Source organism: Lepisosteus oculatus, chromosome 3 (genome assembly GCF_040954835.1).
Source record: "Lepisosteus oculatus isolate fLepOcu1 chromosome 3, fLepOcu1.hap2, whole genome shotgun sequence".
Classification (NCBI taxonomy): Eukaryota; Metazoa; Chordata; class Actinopteri; order Semionotiformes; family Lepisosteidae; genus Lepisosteus; species Lepisosteus oculatus.
Window position 1 is genome coordinate 68,159,599 of NC_090698.1, and position 13,283 is coordinate 68,172,881.

General features: G+C 36.1%; 2 protein-coding genes across 4 annotated transcripts in view; one reads left to right on the top strand and one right to left on the bottom strand.

Annotated features, from left to right (window-relative positions):
* dnai1.2 (dynein, axonemal, intermediate chain 1, paralog 2) overlaps window positions 1–7,506 on the bottom strand; it is a 47,515-nt gene extending 40,009 nt beyond the window's left edge. For both annotated transcript variants that reach the window (XM_015363333.2, XM_015363325.2), the window contains exons 1-6: window positions 7,231–7,506; window positions 6,570–6,644; window positions 5,399–5,497; window positions 2,452–2,532; window positions 780–906; window positions 471–529 (exon numbers count right to left, since the gene is read on the bottom strand). In XM_015363333.2, coding sequence (XP_015218819.2) covers window positions 471–529; window positions 780–906; window positions 2,452–2,532; window positions 5,399–5,497; window positions 6,570–6,644; window positions 7,231–7,272 — 483 coding nt within the window. In that variant the 5' untranslated portion in view covers window positions 7,273–7,506. The remainder of the gene's footprint in view (window positions 1–470; window positions 530–779; window positions 907–2,451; window positions 2,533–5,398; window positions 5,498–6,569; window positions 6,645–7,230) is intronic.
* A 2,522-nt stretch (window positions 7,507–10,028) lies between these two features.
* Window positions 10,029–13,283, top strand: part of fam219aa (family with sequence similarity 219 member Aa) — a 47,537-nt gene continuing 44,282 nt past the window's right edge. The window contains exon 1 of one of the 2 annotated variants that reach the window (XM_069187429.1): window positions 10,029–10,273. In XM_069187429.1, coding sequence (XP_069043530.1) covers window positions 10,214–10,273 — 60 coding nt within the window. In that variant the 5' untranslated portion in view covers window positions 10,029–10,213. The remainder of the gene's footprint in view (window positions 10,274–13,283) is intronic. The other variant, XM_069187428.1, reaches the window with a different exon arrangement.

Sequence of the window (13,283 nt, forward strand, 5' to 3'; positions counted from 1 at the left end):
ATAGGCATGCTAGTCTCGGGCTCTTTTAAGGTTTTAAATTTGAGGTTTGTACCTTTGTTTATCATATGCATTATTCATAGCACTTGAACTCTCTGTAATTCCTTTTGTAAGTTACAGCAGCTATACATGCATTGACAATGACGAACTGAGGATCAATGAGTGCCTTCTGGTAAAGTCTCAATAACCTGTTGACAAAACTTGAAAGTCCCTGAATGCTGCTTTTTAGTCAAATGAGTCAATTTGGGTTTGTTTTGCTTCAAAAACCACAAGACAGAAAAGATACTCTACTTTTTACTGTTCTGTAAATATGTAAATATGAACTTATCATGAACATGGGACACTGAAATACAAAGGTCAGGAACCAACATGAAATTAGCTGCAGATATCTGTGGAAAACAACAGGGTTAATGAACATGATGAATTGGTTGCTTTAAAATATATGATGGAATTAGCATAACAATTCCTGTTACCGGAGTTTCTGCCTTTTCTTCTTCAGCCTCTGCTGTTGCAGACTCAATGGTAGTTATTTCTGAAAACAACAAAAATGTCTTTATTTGTTAACTGATTAAATAAAGCAACAGATAACATGAAGAATATACAGTTTTTTTTGTTTAAAGTTTCCAAAAGCACATCTATAAAGCACTTCTTTTAGTGGTACTTAGCACAATACAGAAGCAGATTCAAGCAGCTCAGCATTCAGACATCAAGTATACAGAAGCAAAAACATTAAATTTGTGTTGTTAGCTATTTATTCCTGGTTGATCATTTGGATACAATACCTTCCTGGACACCCTGTTTGGCTCTTTGTCGCCTGGCTTCATCAGAGTCCTTGTGCAGCATATTACCATCCAGTAAGAAATGAACAGCCAGCTGGTCAACACTGCTGATGGGTTTATATGCACGTTCCTTGAAAAGAAGCACTTTTTAAAGTTTTTATAAGACCTTATAAGTTTGTTCATAACTAATCCTAGAACACAAATTCCTAAAATTATCCTTTACTATACAGTACAAACACAAATGGTTCCAAAATGCCTGTACATAGGCAAAAACAACAGATACTACATTACCATTAACATACATGTAAATGTATGCCGTCAAAGACTATAAAACCTATAACTGTAAAATTAAGATGTAGCATCACAATGTCTGGTGATATCAATAATGTGTATTTGTAGTGTGCCTAATCAAAAAACATTTAATTGTGTTTTACATAAAATGTTAAAATTTTAATGTTAACTATGCATTCAAAATGTTTTCTACATCGTACTGTAACTAGTACAATACCCTTACAACCTCTGTTAAGACTGTTAAGATATTTAAGATAACAACAGCTGAGAGGAGTGAAAAAGAAAAACTGAAGAATGAGATACTGTACGTGCTTGGAGCTCATACTGTATTAGTAGGGGAAGGTGACAAATATAGGTAAGTACAGAATATGTTTGTCTAATTTTAGCGACTACTTATACAGTAACTACTTTCTTAATGAGGGAATAGTGTACATCATTTTGACACAATTACACAATATTTATATCAGCTTCCCTGCATCTGCAGATTTGATACAATTCTGATCATTCAAAATGTGAAAATCGAATGCAAATTGGATACTGAAGTGGATAGGTGGTACAAAAAGAGTTTAAATTATCATGTGCTACTAGCAAAAGGACAACCGTTGTGCTACAATATGACTACATCAGAGAGTCTGGTGTCCTAGGAAAACCTGATAAGGATTTATTCTGTTTAAGAAACCTACCGTACTGAAACTATTGTAAATGACAGGCAATCTCTATCACAGATAAGGCAACTTCACGCCTGAGCAATGAAAGCATTTTGTTAAAGTGAGATAAGAAATACTGTTAGATTACAACTTTAAAGATGGGCAGTATTCCTAACTTTAGAACTAAACTGTGTCTTCACATTTAACCTATTTTGATTTTTATATAAAAAGTGTTTAATAGCAAATATATTTGACACCCAAGTGTTTAATTATTGATCATGAACTTGAAAAAAAGGAATGTGATGTTACTTAAAAACTGATATTGCTGTTTTTCATTGTTTATGGTTATGGTCTCTGATATACTGTATGGTTTCAGTAAGATCACCCAAACTTTAACTCTTTTTAAACAGCCTGTCGTGATAGCTTATAGGACTTTCACATTTCTTAAATTAATTCCTTATCAAACCCAGAACAATCAAGAATCAATTCAGGATAGTTAATATAAAAACACAAGCACACATAGTACTTCTACAGTATATGATCTTTTAGTAACAGTACTTTTTTCAAAATGTAATGAAAGTGAATATTGTTTAATATTTTACCTGTCTTATATCATTTTTTTTCTAAATGTCACAGACTGTAACATTTCTACAAAATATCAATATGTGATGTGTATGAATTTGCATTGCTTATAAACAAGTGTATTTGAGGGAGCAAAGTCCTGAACTGGTACTGACTTTGAAGCTGTAGCGAACAATATTCTGGGGAGCATGTGGATTGTTTGCTGTCAAAATCCTGGTGAACTCCTCTTTCAGCTCCTAAAAAATACAAATAATTATTATTATTCTCCTGGAAATGTACAATTTTCAAAATCCAGAATTGTCATGACACACCATAAATGCAAAGCAATATCAAACTGTCCAGTGAGCATACAGCACATTGTTAAAGTGGGAATGCTGTGTACCATTTGTTGAGACAATGGTGACACCTGTTGTGAGAATGTGATTTCAGCATTGGATCTACCAAGCATTTCCGGCTTCTGTCATACTCAGTATCAAGGGTATTATGTATCAATGGTATGTACTGTAAGGCAAAGCTTTCACAAAACACAAAAATATTCAGTACAAGAGTTGGCAGGAAAGTTCTGATTTCATGTGACTCAATCAGGCTAATTCTACCAAATTTCACCTTCAATAGAACACAGTAATGGTAGCCCTAGTTATTTCATATTTACAGCCTAGAGTAGAAAGTTTTAAACAGTCACCAGAGGGAAAAAATTAAATCAAAAAGCTTTGTGCTTTCATACCTCTGGTTTATGATGGATAAGACAGCTTATTGGGGCTGATTTAAAGTCCACTGAGTATTAAGTTAACTGAGTAGCAGTTTCGGAATTCTTATGCAGAATACTGAACAATTCAAGGGACTTCAGGTTCCACAATAAAAAATTACTATGGCTTTTTAAAGAAGCTATACAAAATTAGCTACAAACTGGTATAGTTTAATAGTGTTCATTTTTTAAAATTCAAATATAATACTATTAAAGACCCATATGACTGTGATTTATAACAAATTTTCACGTAGCTTAGAAATAAACACAGTTAATTTTCCCACAGTTACTGTCGTTTAATTTTAGTTTCCCACATGAATGATAATTGAATTATAAGTTTTATTTTTGGGGAATGTCATGCATACATTTGATCATATTACAAAAAAACAACTGTGATCAAACGGTGATTTTGAATTTCCATAAATATTGGGACCATTTAATCTAAGAAAATTTCAGAATGTAAAAGTCACCATTTTGCTGGTTTATCCCTATAAAGTAATAACTGCATGAAGTCCACAACCATTTGGACTTAGCAAACTCTATGTTATCATTTTAGATCCTTTGCTAAAACCACTTTGAGTTCTTATCAATTATTAGGTCGTTAAAACAGCACTTTTCTCTTTGGCATGTAAAAATATAATTTGAATCAAATCCGGAGGTCGGCCTAGCCAGTCTAAGATTTCCCTTTTTTTTCCTCCCAATGAACTCCTTGGTTGTACTGACCACATGTTTTGGGTGACTGTCATGCTGCATAGTGAAGAGACACCCAATAAGTATGGAAGTATTTTCTGCTACATGGGAAGAAAGGGTGTTTCTGTAAATTTCAGAATTCATTTGGTTGTAGCCATCGTTAATCACAACATCAATAAACATGAGTGAGCCAGTTCTAGGCAATTATGCATGCTTAGGCCATGCTTCAAAGATGAGGTGGTCTTCTTTGGAACAACTGCACCCTCTTTCCTTCCCCACACTTTTAACATTTCCATCATTTTTAAAAAGGTTTATCTTGGTCTCTTCTGTCCACAAAACTCTCATCCAAGGCACTTTAATGGCCTGGACATCCAGTTATTGCTTATTTGTCTGTATTGAGGTTATTTATCTGTATTATTGATGTAACTATAGTTGATTAATTCAAACAAAGTAAACAGAAATTGTAAAACAAAAATTACAGTTTGCATTTTGCTGTTGGCTGAACTATTCCAATACTTTGGAGGGCACGGTATTTCATCCTAATCAGCCATGCAGTATTTCTAAGAAATAAAAATACCTCTACAAGGCTTCCTGATTACATCTGTTTAAAAAGTTTCATATTAATTATAACTGCAAAATGTATCTCTGAATAACAAAATGTAAAAACCAGCTTATGTCATTTATGCATCTAAGTAAGGGAAGGATAAATACATCTATTATAATATATCCCATATATTACTTATAAATTAGTAAAGCTAAAACAAATCTCATTAATCTCCATCCTGTATATTATTACTGTTAACTCTCATTCTGTGACTGTTTGTAAATAATAAAAATAATGGATGCTCAGGAGTTCATTAACTCATAAAACAAGACAAGACATCACATGAAGGAACAAACAGTAACCTGATACCCTGAATGGTTTTATTAATAAACTTTAATTTATTATGGGTCTTTTTAAATTACTTTTGTAACAAGCATTATTATATAAAATATTGAAAAACCCAGGCACATCAGTACTATTGTTTTTAAGTGCTCGAAACCACTGTATTGAAAAAAGACGACATTAGTTACAACAAGAAAGGCTGTAAATGTCTCCAGCTGTAGACTTATTAATGCTAAAACAAGGTAAAACATTTTTTTAATTAGATCTATTAAGACAAAACCTTAGTACCCAATCATTATATCTTTTCAATTTAAAGAACAAAATATAGCTGATTTCTGTATCAATCATTGGGTACTGCTTGTCCTACAAATCTCAGATATAAAGTACTTAACGTAGCCTTAGGTTGAAGCTAAAGTTACTGTCAAATTAATAATCCTTTATTTCATTATTTAACTAGATAAAGCAAATGAGAAGAAATTCTTATGTATGGTGGTGACTGTGAACCACATTAAGGCCTAACCCAGAGTATGTACTCTAGTAATCTGATTGAAATACCTTGCAAGGTACAGCAGCAGCATCTTAGTCTGAATTTGCTGTACAACACTCTGCTATGGAGACAAGAGACCTAACAACTACTCCACTGCTTATTTGTAGTGGGACAGGACAATGGCATCACCAGTTTCACTATTTTCTGTATCCTGTGATTGAGTATGAGCTGCACCTACAGTATGTATATATAAATGTTTGGTGGGTGAAATATTAATAATATCACAGAACATACAGCTTCAGTGAGTTCCAGCTGGTCAGGTGGTTTGATAAGAGTCTTCCCCTGCATCCACTCTTCCGTCCCATCACCCATCTCAGTCCCATCATCGTCATCCTGAAAAATACAAGAGTCAGACATGGTGCTTCTTCAAAAAGACAAGGCCTACACAGCAGCCAAGAGTAATACAGGTTGAGTCTGAACATTTTTCTTTCCCTTTAGACATGAGTGCACATTAGCTGAGCTTTCCAGGTATTGAAGTAAGGGGACAGATCATTACAGTGCAGTTGTCTTTTTTACTAGAGATATTTCACCTTCAGATGTCAAATTACATGAGTTTTACAACGAAGCAAACCAAGCCACATCGTTCCCAGTTGTCAGTTACTACTGTACTTTGACTATTACATTTATGTGTCTTGCTTTAAAAAAAAACGTAAAGATTAACTGTTTTGCAAAATCTGTAATCGTGAGGTTTCATATGTTAGGTTTTTAGGTTTAACTGTTAGCTGCACATCCAAATTAAGTGGACTTGATTTTATCAACAATGTTGAATATATTATTTTATTATCACTGCTAGCCTATATCTACACTGGGTCTAATTTCTATAGATACTTTAAAACGCTACAAAAATACAGAAATTATGTTAATGCACTTGGCACACTCCTGTTATGCAAGACAGTTCTACAAAAAGAGATGAGGTTTTAGGTATTTGTGATAGTACCATATAATTCCGCTATTCAATACTTCAGCCATTAGGCATAATAAAACTATCTTATGTTCATCACCCAGGATATAATATTCTCTGACTATTTCATTAACTAGTTCAGTAAATCCATCTCTGTATTGTAAAACAATAGAAATGTTATATAAATGGCGCTAGACTATGTTTGTATGGCGCATCACTGACACTTCACTGCAAATAAAACAGCAGTGAAAGCTTGTTATACTCTATTTCAAGACAAAAGTTCGTACCAATTTATTTGCCAGACGCTTTTTATCCAAAGCAACATTTACCTGTACATCCACTTCGAAAGCAGAAAATCTTACTCTAGAAATGTGAGTGAAGTACTTTGCTCAAAGGAACAACATCGATGCCCCCACCGACAATTTGAACCCACAATCTTCCAGTGAGGAGGCCAACTCCACCGGCCCTCCAGTCCCTACACTGCTGTAGTGTAACCTCTCTTACCTTCTTCTTCCCTGCAGGTTTTGCAAGCTTTGCAGGGAGTGGCTTGACCGCATTGGGTGGGATTTGACTTGAGCCCTGAAATGCATAAGCAACATAAATATCAATAGACCTCGTGTGCTGTATGAATATAGACTATACGCTGTTTTAGTTTTATTGTTTCCATAAATCACTAATATTAGTCTGGAAATGATCATCGTACTTCGATTACATCAATATTGGTATTCCAAAGGCTGGATACGGCTCAGCTAAGCTGTGAGCTACTGCTGTTTATTTCATTATTTCACGGGCTATTTCAGTCACCATTGACATGCACAGAAATAAAGTACAGTATGTATATCTTTTTTAAGAAAGTAATTCATCAGGCGTTTTTAAATAAAGACAAACATATGGGGAAATAAACTGCGAATGACGACCGTCTTATGCCAACAAGGAATTTGTTTATGGCGATAAACCGTTTCTGAGTCTCAAATTTTAAATCGTAAAAGTTTGCACAGGTATCTAATAAGCACTAAAATAATTGTATTTAAGAACGCGGGAAGATTCAAGTATCTTATCTCTGATGTGTTTTGGGTTAATACAGTATGTTTGCATTTTTGCTGCTGTATCTTTATATTTCAATAATATAAGTGAAAATTAGAAAAGAAAAGGTATCGTATGTTACCTGCTTGGATTTCACGGTTCCTGTTTTATGTGGCACAGGCATTGTTTTCAGAGTAACCGTTGTAAAAGTCCCCCTATAACTTAAACGCCATTGACAAAAAAAAACAAATGAAGGAAAAAATGATCTTCAAAGTTTCTCCTTATGTTGTCTTATATGACACTACTAAATAAAAAAAACGTAACCTGGCGGGTTCAGTTACTGAAGCTGAACAGGCGGCTATTCAGAGATACAACACGAACTGCAGAAGTGTACACCGGTTACCCCTGGCAACCAAGACCTGATCAACTGCGGCTTGAAAACAGAAAAAAAAACTTCTTACAGAGATCACGTGTAATATTCCGGAAGCGAAGCTGAACTATCTTTAATTTAAAATGACATTATTTTTAAATTTGTAACTGTAGCTACAAAATGTACCTGTACCATTTCCGTTTTATTTTTGCATTGATCTACTGTGTATAACTTACAGCATTGCATTATTTTGAATTCAACACTTTATCTTATATTGAAATACACCATATTACGCTGGCTCTTTATGCGTTTTTACAAATCATTTTTGTGTAGAACACGTCTCCTTCAATAAACGCAATAATAAATATAAAAATTTTAAAAGTCAGATTCAGTTACACAAACACATGAATTAGATTAGTTTTAGCTCATCATTGTTGGTATTTAAGGACTATACAAAATCGTGTTACTACTGCAGTGATACAGTCAGAAATAACACATCTAATTGAGTTTATTTTAACATTTTAAAGTTTGAAATTTAATTTGAAATGTCACAAAATCAGTTCTGAAAAACATACATTTGATCCGTGTCTTCGTTTTATTTTTTCTTCTAAAGAAATACATTTTAAAATTCAAATAAGAATGTTTTCAATTCGGCGAGTGTTGATTAATTAACTCTTCTATAGAGGCGTTTGTTTATTTGGTATTGTTAGTTGCATAGCATTTGTAGATCAGGTCCTTACAGTTTTGCATGTGCAAAACATGCCCTATGGTAAAATATCTTGGATGTTATCGCTGCTTTAATCGCTCCTTTGTTATATACAGTACGTTGAACGTTTAAAATCGATAACGTTTATCCAAGACAGCAATAGATTCTGATAGATTTGCTGAAACCCCTTCAGTTGCAACTCCCATGAGGAGAGTGTTAGCCTGTTAGTCCAAAACTCAAGGTGTTAATTCCTGTGATGTCATTAATACAATGTGTATGCATTAATATAGACGGGATATTATCCAGATTATGGGATAATATTGGACGTGATTCGTTGACGATGGCACCAGGGGTGGTTCTTTGAAGATGTAAATGACTGGTTTCTGCTGCTGGGTATCTTGACATCTGACACCTATAAGATACCACTCATACTTTCCCATAATCAGGAGAGTCTACAAGCAGGGGGTGCCCTTGCACAGGTTTTTGGTTGAGATGTTTTATCACGATGCCCAGTCTTTTACGGTGAAGATTTCTCTCAAATTCCACACTGTGTCAAGAGCCTGGAAGCACTTGCTAGCCTTTTTGTGCTCTGAGCATCCCAAGAACCAGCTGAAACAAACTGTTTCATCACAAGGTGTTAGAAGAGGTGGTTCATGCAAGGGAAAATAAAAAAAAAAATACTTTAATTAATCCAAATACACCTGATTTAAAAGCACTGTGTCTGCCTGTGAAGTGCAGTCACTCTCCACAAGATGGCACATAAACTGACCAAGAAAAAGGATCCAGGGAAACACTAAAAAAGATTTCAGAAGAGAACCCTGTGGTAAGCAGAAAAACACCGCTAGTTAAGTGGACCAGCATCGGATTTTAAACATCCAGGATTTACGAACTGGTTCCTGATAGTCAAACAGAACTCAAACTAATAAAGTGAAAACACAGGGTGGAAGATGAGATTTTAAAAGAGCTGCAACGGCCTGTTCTACCATGTTTTCTGGAAAAGGCAGATTTAAAAGAAGGGGGCACTTGATAAGCATTTGGAGGTCCTGAAGTGGTTTTTCTAGCACAGTTGTGATAGCAGCAGACCTTAGGCCTACAGGCACATCAACACTAGATTTCAGAGGTTAGTAACACGTGAACAAAAGGCTGAGGTCAGCTGTCAACTGAGGTATAAGAATACTGTAAATTCCAGAATGCAGACAAATCATTTTCTGATATAACAGAAACTCAGTAATATAGGGAGTATCAAAAAATGTGAGAATTGGGAACCTATTTTTACTTCAAATATTTCTTTAAATATAATCCTTTATTCCTTCATTCATTAAGTTACTGTATGGAATACTTTCTTCTCTGCTATTCCTATGCAATTACTAGGAGTAGGTTTGTTTAGCGCCCTCTGTGCCACAGACAATCAGGAGACAGTGTCCTAAACCAGTGCGCAGCTGCAGATCAGATGAGCCCCAAAAGTTCAACCCAAAGCTGGGTATCCCTCAGGACCTTTGCCGCGCCGACTGCCCTCGCGTTAGCTCTCGAAATGAAGACGCAATCTGAACGCTTATTGCTTGCAGTCGATCCTTTATGCGTATATATCAAACAAACTTTTTTTTTAGGATAAAAGGAGCGGGGTTTAAAGAGGGAATTGGGTCTCTATGTAAATACAAAGCAAATTACCAACAAATTTGCCGATGGGGTTATTCACCTCCAAACCTATTCATTCTATGGATATAACTATCCCGTATTTTGAATATGTTTGACTATATGCAGTGTACAGCATGCACACACACGTTATTGTCCCTATGCCTCTCGGGGTCCACTGGGCTGGGTCATGAATAAGTGAAACCGCCTCCTTACTGAATGAGTAATGAAGTGGAGCTCCCGGACCCGGAAGTGAGTTGTTGAGTCACCGCTGATCAACCTCGTAGCTGGGATGAAGCAGAAAGCAGGAGCATCCTCAAACCGAATTAAAATCTGAAAGACGCACAATCTTATATATAATTGTCATATCGCAATAACCGCGAAGGGGAAGGAAAAAAAAAACAATTCGCCGCCAAAATGATGGAAGAAATAGACAGATTTCAAGTGCCGACAGTCCATTCGGAGATGCAGCCCCTGGTAAGAAATTCGAGCACGATTAAAGCTCCGATGATAGACATTAATGAGCAAAATATATTTATGTATCGGGGGGTGCTGTGGCCGAAAGGTCAAGGGGAACGGAAACTGTACTACGGCAGGTAATTGTTTTGAAAATGCGGTTTGTTGTCACAGCGGAAAAATAATAAATCATCGGCATTTTGTTTTAACAGAAAATCCGTTATATACTGTACCACCCCCCCCCCCCTCCAGTTGTGGTCGGCAGTTAGAAAATGATTTTGAAAAGACTTGACAACAGTGCCAGAAGCAGTGACGAACCATTTAATGTTGTATTTGTTTATTTTGGGGGGGCACCGAGCCGGCTGCGGGCTCTGCCTGTCTGGGGAGTCTCCTGCGCCACTCGGGCTCACGGCGCTCTCGGCTCAGTCTCTGGGAGGAGACCCGACCCCATCGGCGTGATTTGGGTGGGGGGGGGTCTTCTTTTAATCTCGATTTAGTTCAAAACAGATCCAAAACACAGTGCGTTGTTGTCGAGTCGGTGTCGGTCTCAGATAAGACTGTCTCTCTCTCTCTCTGTTTTTTTTTTTTTTACAACAAACCACAGCGAGTGAGCGGCGTAGTGAGTGTGTGTGTGGATTACTTCATCATGCGGAGGTGCCGTCCATGGTACTGTACTGGTGGCTACCTGTCTCAACGCTGAACGTCACCCACGTTTTCTAAAAAAAAAAACCCAGCTACCCCGCTACATCTGGTCTTTTGGGCCGGTGGCGTTCAGTTTAAGCCCTGTCGAGCTTAAACATGACAGTGGTCCGCTGCGGGTTTTTTTCTTTGTTTTTTTTTTAAATGTGTGTTCAGCAAATCCCTTCACTTCACCAAGCAGCTTTGCAGGACTGGTACAGCCTGTAGTGCACACGCATGATTAGGCCCTGACTAGGTAACACTACGTTAAAGATGACCAGCTAAGTGTCCCCTGTGGCCTTTCCTGTGTCTCACTCGTAGTGATAACATGAATAATAATTAAATGTTCTAGCTCAATCAAATTCTAATTGCACTGTTGCCCGTAATTCTGTAAATCGTGATATTACTGTATAGCTTACTATATACAGTACTTCAATAATTAATAGGAACAATTAGAAGAGGATTAATACGGCATTTTCCATTAATCCTAGCATCGTTATTGCCGTTGCTCATGCAAGCACTGTTGTTGATTTAGGTGGCAGCTATAATTAGCATGTTTTTAAAGTTTTAATTCAGTCAGCGACTTAATTAGAGCCTTTATAGGTTTGGGAAAGGAAATTCAACAACTTGTTAGCTTATGTGTTTATCCTTTATGTACAAATATTTCACATTAAAGGAGATACTGCTTTGTTTGTTTTTAAAACAACAAATGCATTGGACACTGTGTAATGGTTATTATTATCATTATTATTATTATTATTAATACTGATGCTACTACTAATAATAATAAGCTACCTCAGTAAACACTCAGTAATCTCTTCATCTAGGAAATGTGGCAAAGATAATGACATAATGTATTTAATTTTCAATGTTTAGCACAGATTTATCTGTTAATGTAAATAATATATTTTTAGGCAGGTGTAAGTATTTCTTCTGTGTTAGTCAAACTTGGTGATGCCTCTGATCCCCTTTTGATTACTAGAACGTAAACCATTTCACTGTTCATTCTTGCCAAAAAGATATTGTACAGCATGAACCCCGAGACACACTTGGGACTTGAAACCCTAATGCTTAACAAGGGTTACATAGGGAAGCATTTTCATAATTTTCCCACAAAGTAGCTGTTATTTGCTGTCAATAGATTAGACATTGCTGGATGCACTTTATGATGTATTTTCTTTAATGCTTGGTAATGTGATTCGTTAATCACATGCTTAACTTATACAATTGTGTAAAATTATAGATTGTGACATTTTTGTGATTGTTCTTAAAATATAAATGGCAAAAATGCAGTCAAAATTAAAAGAACAAAATTATGGAAAATAACTCAAATGGGGTTATCACTGAATCAGATTTAGCTCTGTGTGACCCCACACTGTAATTTATCAGGACACTGTGCAGCCATACTGTATGAAGTGTAACTCAAATGGATAACTCCAATTTCCCAAAGCATGAACCCATAGAGTAGATGCAATTAAAAAAAAACACTCATTGCTCAATTAATTTCCGGTCTGTGGATGATATGACTGCTTATTTCATCTTTACAGTTATCTACATGCTATACACATTATCCTAAACTCTACAGGTGAGTTACAGTAGGTATTGTAAGTCAATTGTGTGACTCTGCATTTCCGGTTTGGAAAGCTGAGTTTCATTTTTGCCGACAAAATTCAGTTCCAATTGATAACATGGTAAGGACCACCGAACAAACCCAGTCCTCCAGAAAGATCTCTCTGTTCAAGCCAGGTAGTGTTAGTGATGGAAACATCTTTGTGAGTCTTCTCTGACCTGTGACCTCCAGGAAGGGATTTATCCCTGAGGCCTGACACACCCAAAAACATGTCCCCAGCACCATCAGTAGTGAGTCACCTGTTCTCTTCAGTGATTTAAACCTTCATTACATTACAGTGAGATCCACGCACCAATAATTCATTTTGTTTTAGTGACAGTAGTCATGCGGGGATCATCATTGTGGATCTTGAATAGAACACGATCAACAGCAGATAAAGAACAAGGGGTCTGTGTAATACTAACCAAGCTTGATACGTGCTACAGAAGGCAACAGTGACACATCCAGATCTTGAAACTGAGAAATTCAGGACTGCAGAATCTCAAGGTGACAGTCAGAAAAAATGACCGATTGCCCCATTTGATCTCTAAAATTTTATGTTGTCATTTAATCCCTATATTAATGCTTTCTTCAACTATTACTTTCCAAAAGGATATGCTAGTTGTGTGATAAAATAAAGATTTGGTTAATAACAGGGAGGTTCTTATCACAGCACCATAAAAAAATAACAAGCAAGGGAAGAACTCACTGAGTAGGAAGTACTCACTGTTTTATTTTAATACC